This window comes from Oncorhynchus masou, chromosome 5 (assembly GCF_036934945.1).
Source record: "Oncorhynchus masou masou isolate Uvic2021 chromosome 5, UVic_Omas_1.1, whole genome shotgun sequence".
Taxonomy (NCBI): domain Eukaryota; kingdom Metazoa; phylum Chordata; class Actinopteri; order Salmoniformes; family Salmonidae; genus Oncorhynchus; species Oncorhynchus masou.
The window spans coordinates 58,528,480-58,553,888 of NC_088216.1; the positions used below are offsets into that span (position 1 = coordinate 58,528,480).

General features: G+C 41.6%; 1 protein-coding gene across 1 annotated transcript; it reads left to right on the top strand.

Moving 5' to 3' along the window:
- Window positions 1–8,075: 8,075 nt before the first annotated feature.
- On the top strand, window positions 8,076–23,573 carry LOC135539958 (6-phosphofructo-2-kinase/fructose-2,6-bisphosphatase 4-like). The gene is made up of 14 exons (XM_064966233.1): window positions 8,076–8,268; window positions 17,113–17,229; window positions 17,344–17,440; window positions 17,759–17,825; window positions 18,249–18,323; window positions 18,460–18,516; window positions 18,803–18,924; window positions 19,093–19,300; window positions 19,379–19,525; window positions 19,795–19,899; window positions 19,969–20,098; window positions 20,311–20,373; window positions 20,826–20,890; window positions 21,795–23,573. Exons 1-14 carry the CDS (start codon window positions 8,148–8,150, stop codon window positions 21,852–21,854), a joined length of 1,434 nt encoding a protein of 477 aa, XP_064822305.1. The 5' UTR covers window positions 8,076–8,147; the 3' UTR covers window positions 21,855–23,573.
- Window positions 23,574–25,409: the final 1,836 nt, after the last annotated feature.

The window sequence follows — 25,409 nt, forward strand, 5'->3', positions numbered from 1 at the left end:
AAGAGTGTGTTCCATTTGACTTTGTCACATGAGGAGCTCTTCCATAACAAAACTGAGACCGCTCAAGTTCCTTTTCTCTCTATCTTTCTTCCTCTCACCACTCTGTGTGTAGCACAGCCCACTATGAGTGCATAGTTGAGCACACACAGAAGGATGTTGTGAGCTGATTGTCCTCGCAGTGGCAGACCATGTGTAACAACACCTGCACAGGATTGGTACATCCGAACATCACACCTGCAGGACAGGTACAGGATGGCAACAACAACTGCCCGAGTTACACCAAGAACACACAATCCCTCCATCAGTGCTCAGACTGTCCGAAATAGGCTGAGAGAGGCTGGACTAAGGGCTTGTAGGCCTGTTGTAAGGCAGGTCCTCACCAGACATCACCGGCAACAACGTAGCCTATGGGCACAAACCCACCGTCGCTGGATCAGACAGGACTGGCAAAAAGTGCTCTTCACTGACGAGTCACGGTTTTGTCTCACCAGGGTTGATGGTTGGATTCACATTTATCGTCGAAAGAATGAGCGTTACACCAAGGCCTGTACTCTGGTGCGGGATCGATTTGGAGGTGGAGGGTCCGTCATGGTCTGGGGCGGTGTGTCAGAGCATCATCGGACTGAGGGCAGGGTGACCAATACCTCAAGGCGTAAGAGCCCACTCCACTCATGGAGTAGTGGCGTCTACGGCCCTTTTCAGAGGAACTGGGGTAGAGGATATTTGTGCAGCGGTGTCGTGGTCATCACTAACTCCTTTTATCTGATTCTACCTGTTGGACATGTCGAATAACTCTTTCGCTCGTTCTGTACTCAGCGTGGCCGAAAAGATGCGGGACTATTGGGCTGGGTTCCCATTAGGTCCGTTATTTTTGGCAAAGAGAGACGTGCGACATGACCTCTGTTTGACTTTGTCAGTACAGTAGGTTATCTGCCCCATGAATCATTGGCTTTGCCTATGGATTGAGTGTGGTGGGTTACACTGAGAAATCAGTGAGTATGTCTTCTAAATTGGTTCAGCCTCTACTCCGCTTTGCTGAGGTGACAGCTAGAATTTAAGGTGGGAAAAGCAGAACAAATGGACAGGGTTTCCATCAGGTCTGCTTTTTCCTATTAGAATGATTACATGACATGACTCCTGGCTGGGGGTGTGGCACAGTAGAGTCATGTATTATATCCTGCTCACAGGTTTATTTCTGTGTTTGGGAGGAAGGATTAGGGGAAATAGTTTCTGTAACTGGTGTTACAGTACTATTAGACCAATCTTTAGTATTGACAGATTTGAGCTCATCTATCTGGTGGTACAGATTATTATGACTCATATTCTGTTTGTCTGCCCACTAGTCATTGGCTATGCCTTTTAGACTGCGTAGGGTGGATTAGACCGAGGACACAGTACATTATGACGCAGTCTGTTGTGTGTTACAGTGTGTTACTGTTGCAGCCATTGTTGGGCCCAACCTTTCTTTAAGTGGGAAGTGTTAGGCTCGGCAGGGAGTACATTTTGGACCGTTTCACTCCGACATAAACCACTAGGAGCAGAGCTCCCCTATGGGGCGGAGCTCCACAATATAGAACGATAGTTACCGGAGTTGTAACTCCAGTTCTATGAGTGGAGCGGAGCCCCATAGGGCTTAAGGCCCTGCCGACCCCCAGTCTTGCTGAAGTTAATTGTTTGGAAGGCTGATTGAGGGGAAGCGTCCCCTTATATAAGGACACCTGTACTCCTATTGGCTGCAGGTGTGTGCATAATTTTCTCTCATGCTATTTGCTGCCTAGGCAGTGAGGGCTCTGCTCCACCCATAGAACTGGAGTTACAACTCCTGTAACTGGGAGGCTGGTAGCCTAGTGGTTAGAGCAATGGACTTGTAACCAAAAGGTTGCAAAATCAAATCCCCGAGCTGACAAGGTAAAAATCAGACATTCTGCCTCTGAACAAGGCAGTTAACCCACTGTTCCTAGGCCGTCATTGAAAATGAGAATTTGTTCTTAACTGACTTGCCTAGTTAAATAAAGGTTAAAATAAAACGTTTTAAAAAACTATCGTTCTTCAACACACATTAGATTATAAAACCAGGTGCCTAGGACTTGTTAAAGTAATATGAAGAGACTCTGTTCTATCCCTATTCTGATTGACATTGGATGCAGCAGATTACTGCAGGTCTATTAGAGTACGGTGCATTTGGAAAGTATTCAGACCCCTTCTCTTATTCTAAAATGGATTAAATAAATAAAAATGATCAGCAATCTACACACAATACCCCATAATGACAAAGCAAAACAGGTTTTTGGAAATGTTTGCTAATTTATAAAAAAAAATAAACGTATTTATGTAAGTACCTTAATTTCTGCACACCTGAATATAAACCGCACGCACTGAATTTAAAAAATGTGTATTTTGTACATAACTAAGCCGCACATGTCTAATAAGCCGCAGGTGCCTGCCGGTACATTGAAACAAATTAACTTTACACAGCCTTTAAACGAAACACGGCTTGTAACAAAAATGTAAAAAAATAGCAGTAAACAGTAGCCTACCAAGAAAGTCATTGGTCACTATCTTCCTCCTCCTGTGCACTGAAACCACTGAAGTCATCTCCTTCGGTGTCGGAGTTGAATAGCCTCAGAATTGCTTCATCCGATGTTGGATCGCTGCCCTCTTCAACAAGCAGCAGTCCAGCCTTTCGAAACCCATTGATGATAGTGGATTTTTTGACAAAGCTCAACGCTGCCAGCAGCTCTATTTCCTTTTCCAACAGCCAGATCGATCGCCTTCAACTTGAAAGCTGCATCATATGCATTTCTCTGTGTCTTTGCCATGATGAGGGTGACAAAATGACTACCGTAATCAGAATGATGGGAAGTTTGATCCCGCTCGGTTTACGTCACATTATGTGACGGTGCTCAGTTGTTTGACATGAATCTTGTGAAAGCGGGAAAAATCCATGAATTAGCCACGTCATTGTATAAACCGCGAGGTTCAAAGCGTGGGAAAAAAGTAGCGGCTTATAGTCCGGAAATTACGGTATTCAGATCCTTTACTGTGAGACTCTAAATTGAGCTCTGGTGCATTCTGTTTCCATTGATCACCCTTGATGTTTCTACAACTTGATTGGAGTCCACCTGTTGTAAATTCAGAGTTCCTCCAGAGTTCCTCTGTGGAGATGGGAGAACCTTCCAAAAGGATAACCATCTCTGCAGCACTCCACCAATCAGGCCTTTATGGTAGAGTGGCCAGATGGAAGCCACTCCTCAGTAAAAGGCACATGACAGCCTGCTTGGAGTTTGCCAAACTGCACTTAAAGGATTCTCCGACCATGAGAAACAAGATTCTCTGGTTTGATGAAACCAAGATTGAGCACTTTGGCTTGAATGCCAAGCGTCACGTCTGGAGGAAACCTGGCAGCGTGGTGGCAGGATCATGCTGTGGGAATGTTTTTCACTGGCAGGGACTAGGAAACTAATCAGGATCGAGGGAAAGATAAATGTAGTACAGAGATCCTTGATGAAAATCTGCTCCAGAGCGCTAAGGGCCTCAGACAGGGGCAAAGGTTCACCTTCCAACAAGACAATGACCCTAAGCACACAGCCAAGACCACGCAGGAGTGGCTTCAGGACAAGTCTCTGAATGTCCATGAGTGGCCCAGCCAGAGCCCGGACTTCAACCCGACCGAACATCTCTGGAGAGACCTGAAAATAGCTGTGCAGTGATGCTCCCCATCCAACCTGACTGAGCTTGAGAGGATCAACAGCGAAGAATGGGAGAAACTCCCCAAATTCAGGTGTGTCAAGCTTGTAGCGTCATACCCAAGAAGATTTGTGGCTGTAATCGCTGCCAAAGGTGCTTCAACAAAGTACTGAGTAAAGGGTATGAATAGTTTTGTAAGTGTGATATTTCCAGGGGGGAGGGGTTATATACATTTCTAAAAACCTGTTTTTGCTTTGTCATTATGGAGTATTGTGTGTTGATTTGAAGGGAAAAAACTTTCATACATTTTAGAACACGGCTGTAAGGTTTTTTGTTTTTTTTACTATTTTCTACATTGTGGAATAATAGTGAAGACATAAACTATGAAATAACACATATGGAATCATGTAGTAATCAAAGGGTTAAACAAAATATATTTTAGCCACCATTTGCCACGATGACAGCTTTGCACACTCTTGGCATTCTCACAACCAGCTGCACCTGGAATGCTTTTCCAACCGTCTTGAAGGAGTTCCCACATATGCTGAGTACTAGCTGGCTGCTTTTCCTTAACTCTACGGTCTGACTTATCCCAACCCTTCTCAATTTGGTTGAGGTCGGAGGATTGTGAAGGCCAGGTCATTTGATGCAGAACTCCATCACTCTCCATCTTGGTAAAATAGCCCTTACACAGCCTGGAGGTGTGTTGGGTCATTGTCCTGTTGAAAAACAAATGATAGTCCCACTAAGCCCAAACCAGATGGGATGGTGTATCGCTGCAGAATGCTGTGGTAGCCATGCTGGTTAAGTGTGCCTTGAATTCTAAATAGATCAGACTGTCACCAGCAAAGCCCCCCCCCCCCACACTCACACACACACCATAACACCTCCTCCTCCATGCTTTCCGGTGTGAAATATATATATATATATATATATGCGGCGATCATCCGTTCACTCACACCGCGTCTCACAAAGACATGGCAGTTGGAACCAAAAATCTCAAAGTTGGACTCATCAGACCAAAGGACAAATTTCCACCGGCCTAATGTCCATTGCTCGTGTTTCTTGGCCAAAGCAAGTGACTTCTTGTTATTGGTGTCCTTTTAGTAGTGGTTTCTTTGCAGCAATTCGACCATGAAGGCCTTATTACACAGTCTCCTCTGAACAGTTGATGTTGAGATGTGTCTGTTACTTGAACTCTGTGAAGCATTTATCTGAGGCTGGTAACTCTAACTTATCCTCTGCAGCAGAGGTAACTCTGGGTCTTCCATTCCTGTGGCAGTCCGCATGAGAGCCAGTTTCATCATAGAGCTTGATGGTTTTTGCGACTGCAAATGAAGAAACTTTCAAAGTTCTTGAAATGTTCCGTATTGATTGACCTTAATTTCTTAGAGTAATGATGGTCTGTTGTTTCTCTTTGCTTATTTGAGCTGTTCTTGTCACAACACAACTGACTCAAACACATTAAGGAAAGAAATTCCACAAATGTAGTTTTAAGAAGGCACACCTGTTATGCATTCCAGGTGACAACCTCATGAAGCTGGTTGAGGGAATGACAAGAGTGTGCAAAGCTGTCATCAAGGAAAAGGGTGGCTAAATATAAAATACATTTAAATTTTTTGTAACACTTTTTTTGGTTACTACATGATTCCATATGTGTTATTTCATAGTTTTGATGTCTTCACTATTATTCTACAATGTAGATAATAGTAAACGTATAAAAACCCTTGAATGAGTAGGTGTTCTAAAACGTTTGACCGGTTGTGTGTGTGTGTGTGTGTGTGTGGATAGATATGATTGCATTATCTCCATTACTATGTTACTTGGTGTCAATGGGGGATTGAGTGGGTGCACAGCCCCTCCCAGTGTTTTTAGAAAGTCCACAGTTTTCCGCTAGGAAATGCCACAAGGGGGTGCTATGATCCCTCTACTCTGAAAGTGAGTACTGGCAATTTTGGAAAACTGTAGCTACAATATTGCAACATGATTCAATATTCTGTCCATTTGTAGAACTTTGTCAGCTCGGGCCAATAAAACAACACATTGGTTAAAGTCTGTTTTTTATCCTATTGCTACAATTAAAAACACAGACCTACTGTTAGTGGCATAATAAACGTGTTTTAATTAACTTTTAATCGATTCTGATTCAATTACAATTTCTGATTAGGGAAACTCATAATCACCCAGTTTGTTCAGGAAGATAGTGGATAAAGCTGTCAGACTGCTGTAACTAACCTGTGAATCTATGCTATGAATCTGTATGATGTGTTGTTGCAAAATACAGTTATGTACTGTGTGTGGTATGTTTACCTTGGATTATTTTCATCCAGGTTATTTTGAGGCAGAGGAAGGGAGTTTGTTCTGAACAGTTTGTTCGAATTGCTGAACATGAATGAATTGTACACCTTCCACTCTTTGACCACTGCGTTTATCTTCAGCTCCCCATGCAGTGAACACGCCCTCCCGACCAATGTGTCAGCCCTATCATTGGACGATGCCTTTTCCGTTTTCACCCGTGATTGGTTAAATTCACATGAACATTCACTGACCATGTACGTTGCATGTGAACAGCGGAAGACGTATTTTTCTCAAACTAGTGCGTTTTCTTAACCTTTCCCCTTCATTTTGCCGAGGCGCCCCTCTTTTTAGCATAATATGCTGTCAGATGCACTATTGAGGGCGCACTGTTCTATTATATTACGATATAGGCACAATAAAACAACAAACTGGTTAGAAGCTGTGTTTATTATATTGCTACAGTTCAAAGCACATACCGACTGTTAGTGGCATAATAAACATATTTAATGAACTTTTAATCAACTCTGTTTCAATGACACTTTCTGTGTAGGGAAACTTATCACCAGTGGTGGAAAAAGTACCCAATTGTTGTGTAAAAGTAAAGATACCTTCATAAAAAAAATGACTCAAGTGAAAGTCACCCAGTAAAATACTTACTTGAGTAAAAGTATTTGGGTTTTATTTAACCAGACAAGTCAGTTAATAACAAATTCTTATTTACAATGACGGCTACCCCGGCCAAACCCTAAACCGGACGACGCTGGGCCAGTTGTGCGCTGCCCTATGGCACTCCCAATCACAGTCGGTTGTGATACAGCCTGGAATCGAACCATTGTCTGTAGTGATGCCTCTAGCACTGAGATGGAGCTTTACATTTACTTAAGTATCAAAAGCAAATTAAATTGCTAAAATGTACTTAAGTATCAAAAGTAAAAGTATAAATCATTTCAAATTCCTTATATTAAACAAACCAGATTGCACTATTGTTACAGCTAGCCAGGGGAACACTCACACTTCATTTACAAACAAGCATTTGTCTTTGGGGAGTCTGCCAGATCAGAGGCAGTAGGGATGAGCAGGCATGTTCTCTTGATAAGTGCAAGAAATTAACAATTTTTCTGTCCTGCTAAGCATTTAAAATGTAACAAGTACTTTTAGGTGTCGGGGAAAATGTAAGGAGTAAAAAGCACGTACTTCACTACATTCCTAAATCAAATTAAAGGTTGTCAAAACTATAAACAGTAAAGTACAGATACCCCAAAAAACGATTTACGTAGTACCTTAAAGTATTTTTATTTAAGTACATTACACTACCGCTTATCACCCCGTTTGGCCAGGTTGCTGTAAGACTGCTGTTAACTAACGTGAATATATGCCATGAATTAGCATGATGTGTTGTTTATCGTTAGATCCCATTCAGTGAACACGCCCTCCTGACCAATGTGTCGGCCTTACCATTGGATGATGCATTTCCTCTTTTCACCTGTGATTGGTTAAATTCACATCAACATTCTCTGTCCATGTGCGTTGCATGCGAACAGCGGAAGACTCGTTTTTTTATCTTTCCCCTACTTTAGTTTAGTGCGCCCCTCTTTTTGGGGCACTGTTCTACGATATTACGGTACAAGCACAGTTGGGTTGTTAAATTGTAGCGTGCAGTAGCCATATTGTTATAACGTGAACAATGCATTTTAAAATCAAACGGGCTATGTATATTTTCTCCTAACTGACAGTATTTGGAGCATTAATAGTCTTCCTATATAACATGGCATGTTATTATGTTAATGTTGCATTTAAGCCTGGGCCTGTAGAATAAAACAGGGAAGTCATTGACACTGGCATCCCTTTTCAAGTAAGCCCCATACAATAAAGTCAGACCTCACACACAGATGCTCTGAGTTAATGGCAGGTCATCTTCATAGAAACGTAAATAAACAGAAAATAGCCTAAATTACAACGTTTTGCTCAACTTTATTGAATGACAATAAAAGTAGCCTACACCAATTGTTGCGCTCAGCGTAGTGACATTACGGTAATGATGTACGTTTTATGTTCCTCGGCCAATATGATATCATTCCCTCGCAGCTCTGTTGCTCAAACTAGCTGTCATTAAGTAGAATATCGCTTCTGTCGCTTAAAACGGGACAGGTGCAGCGACCAGGATGACTTCCAACGAATACAATATAATGGCTACATCACCCCGTGAGCTTACTCAGAACCCGCTGAAGAAAATATGGATGCCATGGAAAAACGGGCTCTTTGTACACATTTTACAAAGAAGGGGTAAGTTGCCTTGGAGAAACACCGGCTTGTGCCAACAGCGCATGGGCATGCTCGATTTGGCCAAATACTTTATATTTTAAACAAATGTAGATATGTTGTACTTCATCGAAGTTCGAGATTCCAAGGTGTTCTACACAGTGGCGTTGCGCAGCATGTCAAGGTCAGGATTTTCTTCAAGGGACTAGCCTAATATTGAATCATTTCGATTTCGTCTTAAATGAATCCACTTTTTAAAATATTTTTATTTCGGTATTTCCATTTTCAAATGTTTATTCATGCAAATATTGCAATTACGCATAGGCTATGACTATATGAATTGCTAGAGAAATGGCCTATGATATCGAAAGGGTATGGAAGCGCTCAGAATTGAATTAGACCAGGCAGATGACACGCACATGACAACGCGCCCGTTGGCCGGTGATCGCACAACCGATCAACTTAACCATGCCGATGTAGAGTAAAACAAGGTTATTTTATTGTTTAACTAAACATGTTTAAAGGGAAACTGAATGCTAAAAGCAACATATCTAGTGGAAATTGCATATGTGGCATCGGTATTAGTCAAACACGTATTCCAATGGCAAAATTGACTAACACGTGTAAGTAGGATGCCTTTGGTCATAAAGTCAGTCTATTCCAAAACAGAGTTTTGTGAGATGTGTGTAACTGAGGTTGTCACAATTTACATGAGGGTTGGTTTGGATTACAATCATGCACTTGCCCATTAAAGTGCCACTAAAGTCCAAAACGCGTGTTCTACAATGTTGGACCATTGGCTTTCATACATCTCGATTTTCGAATTATCTGCGTGGCTCAATCAAAACTGTCAACACGTTCAAATAGACGCAGTGCAGTGGTTGGGAATTCTGGCAAGGTGCGCATTAGGGCTGTTAGTAACGTGGATGGTGGTCTCAGAGCGCTACGAAGCTATGTCACAATGGAATGCCAGACTATAGCGTCTCTGTGTCTGCGGACTCGGACCAAACATGTACGTATGCAATGTTCTAGAATATTGGACCATTGGCATTCATTCTTTTCAAATTCTCAGCACAGCTCAGGCAATTTCTCAAACTGTCAACATAATCAAATTAACAGAGTACATGTACTGGAGACATGTTGGTTTGGGAATCTTGGGTAGGTAGGCGTTCAGGCTGTAGCCTAGTCCCCCACGGATGGGGGTCTCAGAGCAGTTTAGCTAGTGTCGCAGGGATGCCGGACTATCCATCTGTGGACTATGATTTACGAGGGCGAATTGTCATGATTGATGGCTGATTACACTCTATCCACTGATAGCTGCAGGACCTGAGACAAACCTGCCCATTACGCAGTGCCTCTGATTTATTTACAGTACCAGTCAAAAGTTTGCACATCTACTCATTCAAGGGTTTTTCTTTATTTTACTATTTTCTACATTGTAAAATAGTGAAAACATCAAAACTATGAAATAGCACATATGGAATCATGTAGTAACCAAAAAAAGTGTTAAACAAATCCAAATATATTTGGGATTTTAGATTCTTTAAAGTAGGCACACTTGGCATTGTCTCAACCAGCTTCACCTGGAATGCTTTTCCAACAGTCTTGAAGGAGTTTCCACATATGCTGCGCACTTGTTTGCTTCTTTTCCTTCACTCTGCGCTCCAACTCATCCCAAACCATCTCAATTGGGTTGAGGTCGAGTGATTGTGGAGGCCAGGTAATCTAATGCAGCACTCATCACGCTCCTCCTTGGTCAAATACACAGCCTGGAGATGTGTTGGATCATTGTCCTTTTGAAAAACAAATGATAGTCCCACTAAGCACAAACCAGATGGGATGGCGTATAACTGCAGAGTGTTGTGGTAGCCATGCTGGTTAAGTGTGCCTCGAATGCTAAATAAATCACTGACGGTGTCACCGGCAAAGCACCATCACACCACCTCCTCCATTCTTCACTGTGGGAAACACACATGCGGCGATCATCCATTCAACTATGCGTCTCACAAAGACACAGCGGTTAGGAACCAAAAATCTCACATTTGGACTCGTCAGACCAAAGGACAGATTTTTACCGGTCTGATGTCCATACCTCTGTTTCTTGGCCCAAGCAAGTCTCTTCTTCTTATTGGTGTTCTTTAGTAGTGGTTTCTTTGCAGCAATTCAAGCATGAAGGCCTGATTCACACAGTCTCCTCTGAACAGTTGATGTTGAGATGTGTCTGTTACTTGAACTCTGAAGCATTTATTTGGGCTCCAATCTGAGACTGGTAACTCTAATCAACTTATCCTCTGCAGCAGAGGTAACTCTGGGTCATCATTTCCTGTGGCGGTCCTCATGAGAGCCAGTTTCATCATAGCGCTTGATGTTGTTTACGACTGCACTGAAATTTTCCGTATTGACTGACCTCGTCTTAACATAACAATTGACTGTGATTTGTCTTTGCTTGTTTGAGAGGTTCTTGCCATAATATGGACTTGGTCTTTTACCAAAATAGGCTGTCTTCTGTATACCACACCTACCTTGTCACAACGCAACTGATTGTCTCAAATGCATTAAGAAGGAAAGAAATTCCACAAATGAACTTTTAACAAGACTCACCTGTTAATTGAAATGCATTCGAAGTGACTACTTCATTAAGCTATTTGAGAGAATGCCAAGAATGTGCAAAGCTGTCATCAAGGCAAAGGGTGGCTACTTTGAAGAATCTGAAATATATTTTGATTTAACACCTGTTTTTATTTTTTTGTTATACAGCAAACCAGCAAAATACCAGTCTCAACAGTGAAGAGGCAACTATGGGATGCTGGCCTTCTAGACAGAGTTCCTCTGTCCAGTTTCTGTGTTCTTTTGCCCATCTTAATCTTTTCTCTTTATTGGCCAGTCTGAGATATGGCTTTTTCTTTGTAACTCTGTCTAGAAGGCCAGCATCCCGGAGTCACCTCTTCACTGTTGACGTTGACTGGTGTTTTGCGGATACCGTTTGATGAAGCTGCCAGTTGAGGACTTGAGGCATCTGTTTCTCAAACTAGACACTAATGTACTTGTCCTCTCGCTCAGTTGTGCACCGGGGCCTCCCACACTTCTTTCTATTCTGGTTAGAGCCAGTTTGCGCTGTTCTGTGAAGGGAGTAGTACACAGCATTGTATGAAATCTTCAGTTTCTTGGCAATTTCTCTCGTGGAATAGCCTTAATTTCTCAGAACAAGAATAGACGAGTTTCAGAAGAAATATCGTTGTTTCTGGTCATTTTGAGCCTGTAATCGAACCCACAAATGCTGATGCTCCAGATACTCAACTAGTCTAAAGAAGGCCAGTTTTATTGCTTCTTTAATCAGCACAACCATTTTCAACGGTGCTAACATAATTGCAAAAGGGTTTTCTAATGGTCAATTAGCTTTCTAAAATGATCAACTTGGATTAGCGAACACAGGAGTGATGGGTGCTGATAATGGGCTTCTGTATGCCTATGTAGATATTCCATTTAAAAAATCTGCCGTTTCCAGCTACAATAGTCATTTACAACATTAACTGACTACACTGTATTTCTGATCAAGTTTGTTATTTTAATGGACAAAAAATTTGCTTTTCTTTCAAAAACAAGGACATTTCTAAGTGACACCCAAACTGTTGTGTGTGTGTGTGTATTCATTCACACACGTTACACCGACACTCTTACACAAAACCCACATACAGACACAACACACACTTTCATACTTATCATATACTACTGCTACTCAGTTATTTTTACTCTATTATTGTCTATCCTGTTGTTTAGTCACTTTAGCCTGCCTTTATGTACATATCTACCTCAAGTACCTCTTACCCCTGCACATTGGTCTTGTACTGGTACTCCCTGTATGTAGCTTAATTCTTGTGTGTTGTATTCCTCGTGTTACTATTTGTATTTATATTAATATTTTTTAACTCTGCATTGTTGGGAAGGGCTCGTGAGCAAGAATTTCATGGTAGTCTATAACTGTTGTATTTGGTGCATGTGACAAATGCGATTTTGATTTGAAGTGAGAATTGAAACTGTGCTATATCTTACCGATTCTCTACATCTTCTGTCCAAAAACAAATCCTGTAAAATGACATCAACACATACTGGAGGAGTTATTGGCTAGCTTCGATAACAAACTACCTGCTTTGGTTCTGGCGCGTATGACCAGAATGACACTTCGAAGACCCACCAAAGGCACCCTCCGTTTCTGTTTGAAAACTGAGAAAGAGGCGGAGTTAGACTTTGGCCATGAAAAATGGTCCATCTTTGCTTGAGAAATAGTGCATCAAACACCTTAGCCAGATAAAGTTGCGCGACTAAGACCTCCTCTGCAAAAAAATCAATTTGGTAACTTGATTTATCTTATATTAATGAATATTTATCTTATATTAATTCTGACTATTTTGAGGAAGTGGTAGTGGCTATGTTGTTTCTACAGTGACTCATGGGGAAACAACAATAACTGCCAGCGTAGGGTTTGGCGATAGGGCCGGCAATCATTGACTGGTTTGGATTTTTACTTTACCTTCTAAAATGGTGTTTAAATGTTTGATTTGTTACAAAGAATAATTCAGTAATGGAATCATTGTTCTTCCTCTGTCATCCATGGTTACCTGCAAGGAAACACGTGCAGTCATCATTGCTTTGCACAAAAAGGGCTTCACGGGCAAGGATATTGCTCTCAGTAAGATTGCGCCTAAATCAACCATTTATCAGATCATCAAGAACTTCAAGGAGAGTGGTTCAAATGTTGTGAAGAAGGCTTTGGGGAACCCAAGAAAGTCCAGCAAGGGCCAGGACGTCTCCTAAAGTTGATTCAGCTGCGGGATCGGGGCACCACCAATACAGAGCTTGCTCAGCAATGGCAGCAGGCAGGTGTGAGTGCATCTGCATGCACAGTGAGGCGAAGACTTTTGGAGGATGGCCTGGTGTCAAGAAGGGCAGCAAAGAAGCCACTTCTCTCCAGGAAAACATCAGGGATAGACTGATATTCTGCAAAAGGTATAGGGATTGGACTGCTGAGGACTGGGGTAAAGTCATTTTCTCTGATGAATCCCCTTTCTGACATTTTGGGGCATCTGGAAAAAAGCTTGTCCAGAGAAGACAAGGTGAGTGCTACCATCAGTCCTGTGTCATTCCAACAGTAAAGCATCCTGATACCATTCATGTGTGGGGTTGCTTCTCAGCCAAGGGAGTGGGCTCACTCACAATTTTGCCTAAGAACACAGTCATGAATAAAGAATGGTACCAACACATCCTCCGAGAGCAACTTCTCCCAACCATCCAGGAACAGTTTGGTGACGAACAATGGCTTTTCCAGCATGATGGAGCACCTTGCCATAAGGCAAAAGTGATAACTAAGTTGCTCGGGGAACAAAACACTGATATTTTGGGTCCGCGGCCAGGAAACTCCCCAGACCTTAATCCCATTGAGAACTTGTGGTCAATCGTCAAGAGGCGGGTGGACAAACAAAACCCCACAAATTCTGACAAACTCCAAACATTGATAATGCAAGAATAGGCTGCCATCAGTCAGGATGTGGCTCAGGAGTTAATTGACAGCATGCCAGGGCAGATTGCAGAGGTCTTGAAAAAGAAGGGTCAACACTGCAAATATTGACTCTTTGCATCACCTTCATGTAATTGTCAATAAAAGCCTTTGACACTTATAAAATGTTTGTCATTATACTTCAGTATTCCATTGTAACATCTGACAAAAATTTCCAAAGACACTGAAGCAGCAAACTTTGTGGAAATTAATATTTGTCATTCTCAAATGTGGCCACCTGTACATTACTGGATTTATACATGGGATATTGTTTCTCAACAGGAAAATATAAATAGCTGGAGTTTCCATTATTAATAGCAACAATCAATACAGTATTGTAGCATAGAAAGTAAGGATGGAAAAATTGTTATGGCTTTTTATCGTGAGAAGGTGATATTGAACCAATGCACTGTGAGTATACAAAACTGCTCTTTCCATGACATAGCTTTCACCTGGTCAATCTATGATCTCTTGATGTCACTTGTTAAATCCACTTCAGTCAGTGTGTATGAAAGGTAGTAGACCGGTTAAAGAATGGTTGGTAAACCTTGAGACAATTTAGACATGGATTGTGTATGTGTGCCATTCAAAGGTGAATGGGCAAGACAAAAATGTAAGTGCCTTTTAAATTGGGTATGGTAGTAGGTGCCACCCGCACTGGTTTGAGTGTGTCAAGAACTGCAACGCTGCTGGGTTTATCACACTCAACCGTTTCCTGTGTGTATCAAGAATGATCCACCACCCAAAGGACATCCTGCCAACTCACTGGAATGCTTTCAACACTTTGTAGATTCCATACCCCGATGATTTGAGGCTGTTCTGAGGGCAACTCAATATTAGGAAGGTGATCCTAATGTTTTGTACTCTTTTGTATATTTGTAGAATTAGCACAAAGAGCCTGTGAGATGAGCTGTAGTAGAAGAAATGTGTTGTACAAGTTAGCAGCGTCCTCCGATAAGCCACCGCTTCCCCTTGGCTGCGACAGATAGCTCGCTCTCTTTGCTCTACAAGATGGTGTCCGGACGTGTATTAAAAACTCTGTGCCGTCTAGCTCATTCCACATCCAGTTCAACATCCACTCAAGGGCTCCGCTGGCCGAGACGTCCAGGTTGCTCTCCACTGTCTGTCCTCATCTTCGTCAGTGTTACAACTACCCCCCCCCCCCCAAGACGCAAATCTCGTTTTTCTTAATGAGCAGCAGAAAAGCCCAGGCAAATTCTGTGAGTTCAGCCGCCCTTTAAACATAATTTGAGCAAATATATTGTGAAGGCGACGTTGAACTTATGGAAAGGACAGCACAGGAGCGCCTGTTTGTGTATTTGTTTGTTTGGTCCACTTGTCCATGGCCCAGCAGCATTGAGAAGGGACTGGTAAATGATCAATATGAGCCACTGTTATTGTTGCGCGGCAGAATAACAGGCAGCCAACCATCGTCAAAAGTCCAAAACAAACAGTTGGGGAAAACTTACTGATTCACTACAGAACTTCCATATGTCCCTTCACTGTGGGTTCGGGTCCCAACAGGGATTTCCCTAGATGGTTTTATGAAAAACATTTCCTTAGAGGGCATATTTCTTTAATTAATCCTTATTTTACCTGGTAAATTGACTAAGAACATATCTTTTACAGCCATGATCTGGGGTAGAGTTACAGGGGGGAAGAGGGGATGAATGAGCCAATTGGAAGCTGGGATGGTGGCCATGATGGTATGAGGGCCAGATTGGGAATTCAGCCAGGACACCTGGGTTAACATCCCTACTTTTGGGATCTTTAGTGACCACAGGAAGTCCGGAAACCCGTTTTAACGTCCCATCCGAAAGACGACACCCTACTTGGGGCAGTGTCCCTGTCACTACCCTGGGGCATTGAGATCTCCTTTGATCAGAGGGCAGAGTGCTCCCTAAAGGACTTCCAACACCACTTTCAGCAGCATCTGATCTCCCATCCAAGGACTGACCCGGCGTAGCTTCAAAGGAAAGCCAGCAATGTTATTCAGGGTGGTATACTGCTGCATAACGGTGTTGCAGAAGAGAGATTTTGTTTGTGTGGAGGGCAGTGTCATTTGTGTGTGGTAGGTAGGCAGCAGATGATTACTCTGCAGTCTTGGTTTGTCTCACCTCCTGTGGAACGGTCTACTTTTTGCTGAGCCAACCAAGGGTTCAGTCAGCCACTGCTTAGAATCTGTAATATTTTAGGTTTGACTTGTTCCGTGTCCTCACACTAAAAAACCACACTTCTCCCTCTGACCTATTCCAGACTCTCCCTTGTGCTGAGCTCGACTCTCCCTCAGGTGCAACCGCTGAAGATTTCAGAGGTGGTTGTGCCCACTTTGGCTCATTGTATATTTGGCACAGTAATTGGAAAAATACTAGAACACAGAACCATGCCAGGCTTGGTGTGATTTCATAGGGTCAGTGGAGGGGATTACAATTGCTTGTTTACCAAGGAGGAGGGATAGCCTGTTAGCAGCCAGAGTTTGTAGGACAGTTGCATACTTTCCCCTCTGTTTAGAAGAGGGCCACAGGATGACTTTGTCAAACCAGGCCCGGTTTACCAAAAGCATCTTAAGGCTAAGTTCATCGTTTCAACATTCGTAGGAGCTCGTAATCTAATGCCTGCTTCAGACCACTCGTAGAAAAGCTAAGTACGTCATTAGATGCTTTTTCTGCCCTCAGCACTAGGAGCAAGCAGTTGGTCAGCGTTTTATGCTGTGTCACTCTTTTTGAACTTTTGTTGATGGTTTCAATAAGGCTGTTCTGTAGTTGATCACTGTAAGTTGGTTGTTCTAGGCTCATCGGATAGTATGCCTGTGTGCAGTCTGTGGATCCCTCTTAGCGTCAGGTCTACTTACCCTAGTATAATTACATCTGCAAATATGTGTCTCACAGCTTCACCAGCCTTTGCAAAGCCATAGTCTGTTTGACTTGCTCTCCGGTATGGGAGCAATTTATTCATTTATTTTTATTCCTAGATTCCCTCTGTCAACAACACTATTCATGCCTACTTCTCCTCTCTCCACTCTACTTTCTCATTGTTCCTCAGTTGGCTCAGATATGCTAGGGGTTTCAATTCTCATTGTGAATGCATGTATCTGTTTGTGTCTGCTTTACATTCACTCAAATGATCACCCAAAGCTACTCCATCCAGTCTATGCATTAATCAACGTCTGAGTTGTTCGATTAGTATCTGCGTTAATGGGGCAAGGTCCCACTTGATTCAACAACAGACTGTACCTTCCACTGATTTTCACAATGTCTGAGTTCATTCAACTTTCTGTCTCTCTTCCTATTTTTCTGTATCTCCTCTTTCTCTCTCAGTATGTATGACCAACTGTCCCACCCTCATTGTGACGGTGGGCCTCCCAGCAAGAGGGAAGACCTACATCTCCAAGAAGCTGACCCGCTATCTCAACTGGATTGGTGTGCCAACCAAAGGTACTAGGTCAAGTTTTTCTCTCGGTCTCACACACACAGACACATACACACAGGGAATAGGGTTTACCCTATAAGCATGTTCATCTTGACTAAAAGTATCTATGTGTTGTTTAGAGTTCAACGTGGGTCAGTACAGGAGGGAGTGTGTGAAGATTTACAAGTCTTTTGAGTTTTTCCATCCAGACAATGAAGAGGGGCTGCAGATCAGGAGGTGAGGCTGGAGAAGGGCTGATGGATTGAAATGCATGGGACAAGTTAGGCCTAACCCAACACTCTATTCACTTATCCCTCATTACAGGCCAAAGTTACAGGGAATAGGCTCTTTGTTGGGCTCTACTAGGCAGATACAGTTGAAAGGGGGGGGAGTAGTATCTATTTGCATTAATATCCACAAAATACATTTTGACCCAGTTGCTTTATTTTAGCAAAGTTTCAATTCAGTTAATTATCATAGATCTGTACCTACATTCTCTCTTGAAGTAGTTTCTTGCCATCTTTCTGATTCTGTTGTGTACGTGTCCACCCATAGGCAGTGTGCACTGACGGCGCTGAATGATGTGTGCCAGTACCTGACTGTGGAGGGAGGCCAGGTGGCGGTGAGTAGAGCAGATCAGGCCCACGGTGACTTGTTTGGTTCATGATCACAGTGTGAATGAGGATGTTGCTAAATAGTGGGAAAAGGGTGCACACGCCAATAGTTAGTTATTTCTTGCTTGGTAATTACATTTACTGGATGTATTTATGTAGATTAGGTACATGTATTCAAATGCCAGGGCTGTCTTGAATGTTAAATTCAATATACAGGTATGTAATTAATCTAGCCTACTATGCAGAGAATAACTTGTGTTTTGGCGTGTGCACCCTTGTTCCCACTATTGCTCTTCAGTCTACAAGACTTGTTTGGGTAAGTGCAGCAACTCCTATACATGTTCATGTATGTGCATGATGCTGCCGGGACTCCTAACCTGAATGCAATGAGGATGTTGTGACTGACTGGAGTTTGGCCTTCATTGCCACAGGTGTTTGATGCCACTAACACCACCAGGGAGAGGAGATGGACCATCACCAGGTTTGCAGAGCAGAATGGCTTTAAGGTATGGAACCACAGGGCCAGGTGTTACTATCTGTAGTTATTGTCTATTCTTTGGCTTCACTATCTTTCCTTATAGTGTACAGTATATTTCACTGTAATGTATTTTATATACGGAATCTTCATTTTCAACCTCCCAGGTGTTCTTTGTGGAGTCTGTGTGTGAAGACCCTGATGTCATTGCAGAGAACATAGCGGTGTGTGACATCTCTCCTATCTTTCAGCACTGTTCGTGTGTCACTGGTTGTATAAAAGATCAGACATTATTAAGCATACTTGCTCATAAAATTCAAGACTTCTGCTTTAATAATTGATATTCCTGTGTGACAGGCCTCCTGATGAATAATTTGTACTATCTTTCTGTTGATATGCCCTGGCAAACATTCAGACACGCAAGATGGGTTTCCTCTTTTTCTCTAGACTAATTTCTTCTTACTGTCTGTATATCCTCTTACTGTCTGTATTTCATATCTGTCTGTGCAGCAAGTGAAGCTGGGTAGTCCTGACTACATAGACTGTAATACAGAGGAGGTCATCGAGGACTTCATGAAGAGAATCAAGTGCTACGAGAACTCTTACCAGCCACTGGATGAGGTTCTAGACAGGTGAGCACGCACACACACACACTTGTGGTTTCAGAATACGTTTTGACAAGATACTAGACAAGTGAGAATGCAAACACATACTCAGAATACACATGGACAAGGTCAGCAGTCTTAACCTCACACTGCTAATAGATCTGATAGTCACTCCTACTCCATCCCCCACCCCAGGGATCTGTCCTACATTAAGATCATGGACGTGGGCCGGAGATACCTGGTGAACAGGGTGCTGGACCACATCCAGAGCCGCATTGTCTACTACCTAATGAATATCCACATCACACCACGCTCCATCTACCTGTGTCGCCATGGAGAGAGTGACCTCAACGTCAAAGGACGCATCGGAGGAGACTCGGGCCTGTCTGGCAGGGGCAAGGAGGTTTGTTGATTTGCCATCTGTCTTTTCGTAATAAAAATGTATATGCAACAATCTTTCTCTCCCTTTTCTGTTGGGCAGTTTGCAAAGTGTCTGGGGAAGTTTATCCAGGAGCAAAACATTAAGAATCTGAAGGTGTGGACCAGTCAGATGAAGAGAACCATTCAGACAGCCGAGGCCGTGGCTGTCCCCTATGAGCAGTGGAAGGCTCTCAACGAGATCAATGCTGTAAGTCTTGTGTGTGTGTGCAATTTCGGCCTAAAATATGAATTTAATGTGTCCTTTTAATTTCAATGTCATGTTTCCTAAGCCTGCTGTTAAACAAATTTTAGTTTTTTGTTACATGTGTTTAGACTTGGTATTTTGTTTGTATTTATTCTTTCATAGTGTATCTACGATTATGCTCTGAGTCAGCCAATGGGATTGGTGGTTCCCACTTCCCATGTATCCTAACCCTGCTGTTAAACAGCTTGTTTTACTTTGTTTCCCTCTGCTAGGGTGTGTGTGAAGAGCTGACGTATGAGGAGATCCAGGTACATTTCCCTGTGGAGTTTTCACTGAGAGACCAGGACAAATACCGCTACCGCTACCCTAAAGGAGAGGTGAGTCCATCACAGCACCAACACTGACTGACAAAGTGTGTGTTAACAGGCCTCTACTTGTCCCCTCAGTCCTATGAGGACCTGGTGCAGCGGTTGGAGCCAGTCATCATGGAGCTGGAGAGGCAGGAGAATGTCCTGGTCATCTGTCACCAGGCTGTTATGCGCTGCCTGCTCGCTTACTTCCTGGATAAGAGTGCAGGTACCATATATCTCTTAAAATACCCAACACACCCCAGTATTACGGTTTAATTCCTACTATTCAATAACAAACTGAGCATATAGGAGAGTGAGTGTTCTGCATGTGCTGTTCATCAGTCATGATCAGATAAGCATTGGTATATGATTTTAGTAGCTCTAACTCAATTGAATCCATTTAGGCTTTTACAACATTGTTCTGTTTTTGTTCTTCAGAGGAGCTACCTTACCTGAAGTGCCCTTTGCACACTGTATTGAAGCTGACCCCTGTGGCGTATGGTGAGGACACTGTTATCAATAACTGCATGAAAGTATTAATAAACACAGCATAGTGGTTTCAATGAGATGCTTTTATTCCAGGGGTGCAACTTTCACTGGGGACCTGACCCCCCCCCCCCCTCCTCACACATTCTGAAATAGCATTTTTGTGTATGTCCTCCCACCCCCACACACAGTTGTATCATTACACTGTGATACAAAAAGTGGCATTGTGTGCTTTAGTGTTTTATATTTTTATAAAAGTTGCGCCCCTGCTTTTTTCCATGCATATTTACTCCAATGACATGTATTTATCCATTTGATTCGGAACACCTGGATCCTTTACACTGTCACCTATATTTTATGTACCTTAGTAGTGTTGATCTGTGTATTAGACCCAGTGTACTGCTGCTGCTCTCTAGTGGTCTGACGAAGGAACATGTTTTGTTTTGTCTCCCATCCTGTTCATGTAGGATGTAAAGTAGAGTCTGTCTGGTTGAATGTGGAAGCTGTGAACACCCATAGGGACAGGCCAGAGGTAGGTACCCCAGACAGAAGCACTCTTTCTGGGCTTGCACTCTCAAAAGCCTTGATCACACTGCAGGCCTTAATGCTCAAATACGTTTTTTTGTTTTTCAAATACATTTTGGACTACTGACTGTCCAAACAGCAAGTTACAAGTTACCAAATCGGATTTGTGTGTTTAGACAGCATTCATTTACTGACAAGGCTACAGTAGTCATAGTAATGACAGGTGTGTAGGCTGATTGGTAGTGGTGCTCGTGCTTCCTTTTACTGAGGCGTTATGTAGCGTGCTAAGGTGACAACGATGCCTGCCATGGATGTTTGCTTTGAATGTTCAAAATCATAGTGTAACAACACTTTTAAAGCCTCAAGATAAGATGATCCAACTTTCAAAACCAGTCCTTTTTGGCTAGCCACAGCACTCAACTAGCTAGCCACAGCACTCAACTAGCTAGCCACAGCACTCAACTAGCTAGCTAGGAAGCTGTTTAACTTTCTAGCACATTCACTCATTTTTATGTACACAATGAAGAAGCTAGTTTGCTACCACACGCAAGCAACAAGATATATAAAAATGTGTTCTTAGTGGACTTGCCTAGTTAAATAAAAAATGAAAAAATAAATATGACTAATAATAAACCACTTGAGGGCATAAATCTGATTTGACCGTTCAGACAGAAGTTGCATGGCCAGAAATCGGATTGTAACCGACGTCAAACCACCTAGGTATCCGATCTTATGTACTTTTTGGCTGTAGGAAGAAGTACCGATTTCGAATCGGATATGCAAATAAGTAGGATTTGAGTCACTTCAAACTGCCAATATGAACACAGCTAAACAGAGAGAAAAAGGTTAAATTAAACTAACCTTATGTGTCCTAGTACTGACTGCTTTCTCTCTCTCTTTTCATTGTACAGAATGTAGACATTTCACGGATGCCGGAAGAAGCCCTGTTCACAGTCCCCGCCCACCAGTGATGAGTGACGGTGCACAAAGTTTAGATTCAATCAGTTCTTCCTTCACCTGCGATAACTGACAACTGTATAGCAGTTTCATTGCTTTTATTCATGGAATGTCGTAGGTGTAACGGCGTTAGAGCTGTCAAATCAGGAAGCGACTCTCGGCGTGATACCAATCAATGCAAATTGCTATTTAAAAAAATCCTTGCAGCGGGATTTGAAAAGAGTGCATCCGAATCTTTCATTTGACATATTTCTATCTAAAGTGGCAATCAGCAGAGGAAACAATAACGAAGAGTGATCCCCGGTTTCGGTAAAAAGCTGAGGGATGGGCTGGAGAAATGTAACTATTCTCAAATTGGGATTACCATCCATGATATCAACATTGAGTTTTAACCATGTTTTGAGGCTATATAGTGTTTGTTTACATTTACTTTGGTTACAAACATTGGAGTAAAAGCTTAGATTTTGGGTTCTGATGGAGGCATTTATACATTTTATTCTTCAAGAATCATTAATTTATAAGTCCAAAAATGTAATTAGCAACTGCTGATTTCCCCTTTTTTAAGGTTCTTTAAAAAAAAAACATACTTGTTTAATCTTGGTTCTTCACCTGATCTGTGTCTTTCCTTCTGTGCAAAATTGGCTGTGTTTAGACAGGCATCCCAATCCTGATCTTTTTTCCACAAATTGGTCTTTTGACCAATCATATCAGATATTTCTCAGAGCTGATCTGATTGATCAAAAACAATTTTGTGAAAAAAATGTCAGAATTCGGCTGCCTGTCAAAACGTCTAGAGAACTGGAATCCAGTTCAATGGTGATTCACCCCACTATCGGGGTATGTGTGAGTGTGTTTTGTATGTGTGTGAGTGTATTATGAACAATGTAAGGACAATCTGATGTGAAACCTTTTTTATATACAAGACATATGGCTTTTAATCAAATTGTAAAGTGTCTTGACACTGGCTGCGTTTACACAGGCAGCCCAGTTCTGAACTTTGTCCACTAATTGGCCTTTTAACCAATCAGATCAACTCTTTTGCCAATCATTTGGTAAAGATCAGAATTGGCAGCCTGTGGAAGCTAAATGTAATACTCCTTGTTCTTAGTATTTTAGTTTTTGTCCAACCATTTGTCTGTTAACAAGTGTTTTTTTAAAGCTGTTTTTTATTTTGTGAATTTCCTATAAAACCAACTACTGCTTTTAACCGCTGCAGAAGATGTGATATTTGGAATCGGACTCTAGGTGGGGACATAAATTGTAGGTAATATTATTTTTTTTTTAAATATATATATGTCTGGTATAAAATCAGACACATAAAGGTGGTTTTGCACATCTATTTTTTTCAATCAAGGTCCTCGTCATCTAGTTCAAATCTAAACTGATTGACTTTTTTTTCATGTTGCATCAGTGATCTGCTATATCTAGAATGTGTTTGGCTCTATTGCTCAATGTCTAAAATGCTGCTGTAGTTTAGCATCTGTAGTGTCATGACAAATCAATTGAAATGACTACTAATATCTGTGTAAACACAAGTAATGATCACCATAATAATCAGTTGTCAGTAATGCTGTGAATGTCAATAAATCGCTCACTGGTTGTTTATCGTTTTCAGCAGGTTCACCATGTCTTGTTTGTTCATTTTTGACTTGTTTGTCAACGTGCCAAGAATATGATGCATTCAATGTAAATATCTACATCATCCAAATGGAATAAATATTTTTTTTGTTAAATCTCTTGCTGTAGTCTTCTGCTAAAAGAAATGTTTCTTTGAAGTGTTTCATGTAGTTCTAGTCAGAGCCATATTTATAGAGTCCATACTCAAGCCTTGGCCTTAACTGTCCAGTGAAAGTCTCACTTTTAAAAGCACATCTTAACTCCTACCCAAATAGTGTTTTTGATTCATCCTATACTTGTATTTGTGGCCAAAGCATAAGTGAGAGAAACTTCAAAAACCCCACCTCAAACTTGTATCTCAAACAGACAGTTTCAAAAATGCTTGCTATCCCCTCAGAGGATGCTGTCATGTTTTTGGCTTGAGATGTATAATTTGTATTATACATAACATTCAAATAGGAAGCTGTTTTTTAAACATGACCAAAGCAGCTGTTTTTATCTCAATATCAAAACAAATTGCGTGACAATTAAGTACCTCACTGTGATTTGTTATCAATTAAAATGGTTAAATATATATAATTATAGCTTCTTAGCAAAGAGCATGTTCTCAAGCAACACCTACTAGAAACTGAAAATTAGCTGGTGTATGTATGTAAACTGCCGGCTTCAACTGTATTTTAAAGTAGCCACCCTTGGCCTTGACAGCTTTGCATACTCTTGGCATTCTCTCAACCAGCTTCATGTGGTAGTCACCTGGAATGCAAATATTTTTTTATATTTTTTTACAATCGCTTACACATTAAAAGTGGTACTTGAGACACACTCAGTGAATCATAAACTCATGTACCTAATCTGCAAGTACGTTATCTGCTTTACACTCAGTTTGCAATTTTAAAACACTTTTTACTAAACACAGTTCTCTACATTAGACATCTTTCAAAACTAACAGATCCTGTGTTTCGTTTGGGAAAACACTGCCATTCAAAATGCCACACTCATTTGCCGATTACCTACACCCAGTGCTCACGAGTGAAAACACTTAAAGCTAATTTCTTCACTTAGAAATCAGAGATTGTACACTATAAATAGATTCCGGTTGGCTTTCTTGGTTTGGACAACAATGGAGGCAAATTTTGGAGAGAGTAAGAGGGGGACGAGGACAAAGAGGAGGCCTGTGGTGACATAAACGAGGGGGCATGCCAGGGCTGAATACGCTACTTCCCCCACTGTTTAGCCAGAGAGAACATCGCTTGTGATGTTGATGGGTGCTGTGGCCAGACACAAATAGGAGACAGGATGCACCCTAATTGTTTTTTTCTTTATAGTAACAAGCCTATTTGTTTATATTGTGCTGTATTTGTTTTGTCTGTTACTGTTCATCCCAAAATATGTATGAAAATACGTTACGTTATAGCGGAAATATATACTGAATATGCATACATATTGTATATATTTGTGTACGTGTGAGTGCTATGATGAACTGCCGTGGACTCCATTGAACATGCAAAATACACAAGATGGTAGTGTTTTTACATTTTTCAAATCTGTGTGTAGTTGGCGTGTATAAGAGCGGATTTTATGGTTTGTGTGTAGAGTTTTGTTGCAAAAACAATTTTGAGAAGAGTTCAAATTGTTTGGAATTAAGTGTTTGTTTTGCAAGAGATGTGATGTTTTGCATGTGTGTCTGTTTTGGGGTTTTGTGTGTAGAGTCTAGAGAAAAGGAGGCATAGTTTCAGATATCATGTGTAAGCAATTGTCAAAAACTGTAACAGGGGTGCCTTGTTAAAGTGTTTTATATATATAATACCATGCTATTGTTTAATGATTGTGCACAGCAACTGGTTTGATACATTCACCTCTGAGGCTAAATAATGTACTTACATTCAGTAATCTTGCTCTGATTTGTCATCCTGAGGGTCCCAGAGATAAAATGTAATGTAGTTTTGTTTGAA

Bases quoted from the DNA above. Each gene is read 5' to 3' on its own strand.
- LOC135539958 (XM_064966233.1), top strand. From the start codon at position 8,148: ATGACTTCCAACGAATACAATATAATGGCTACATCACCCCGTGAGCTT. The intron at 19,900-19,968 runs GTGAGTCCATCA...TTGTCCCCTCAG, and splicing joins ACCGCTACCCTAAAGGAGAG to TCCTATGAGGACCTGGTGCA. The intron at 20,374-20,825 runs GTGAGGACACTG...CTGTTCATGTAG, and splicing joins GCTGACCCCTGTGGCGTATG to GATGTAAAGTAGAGTCTGTC.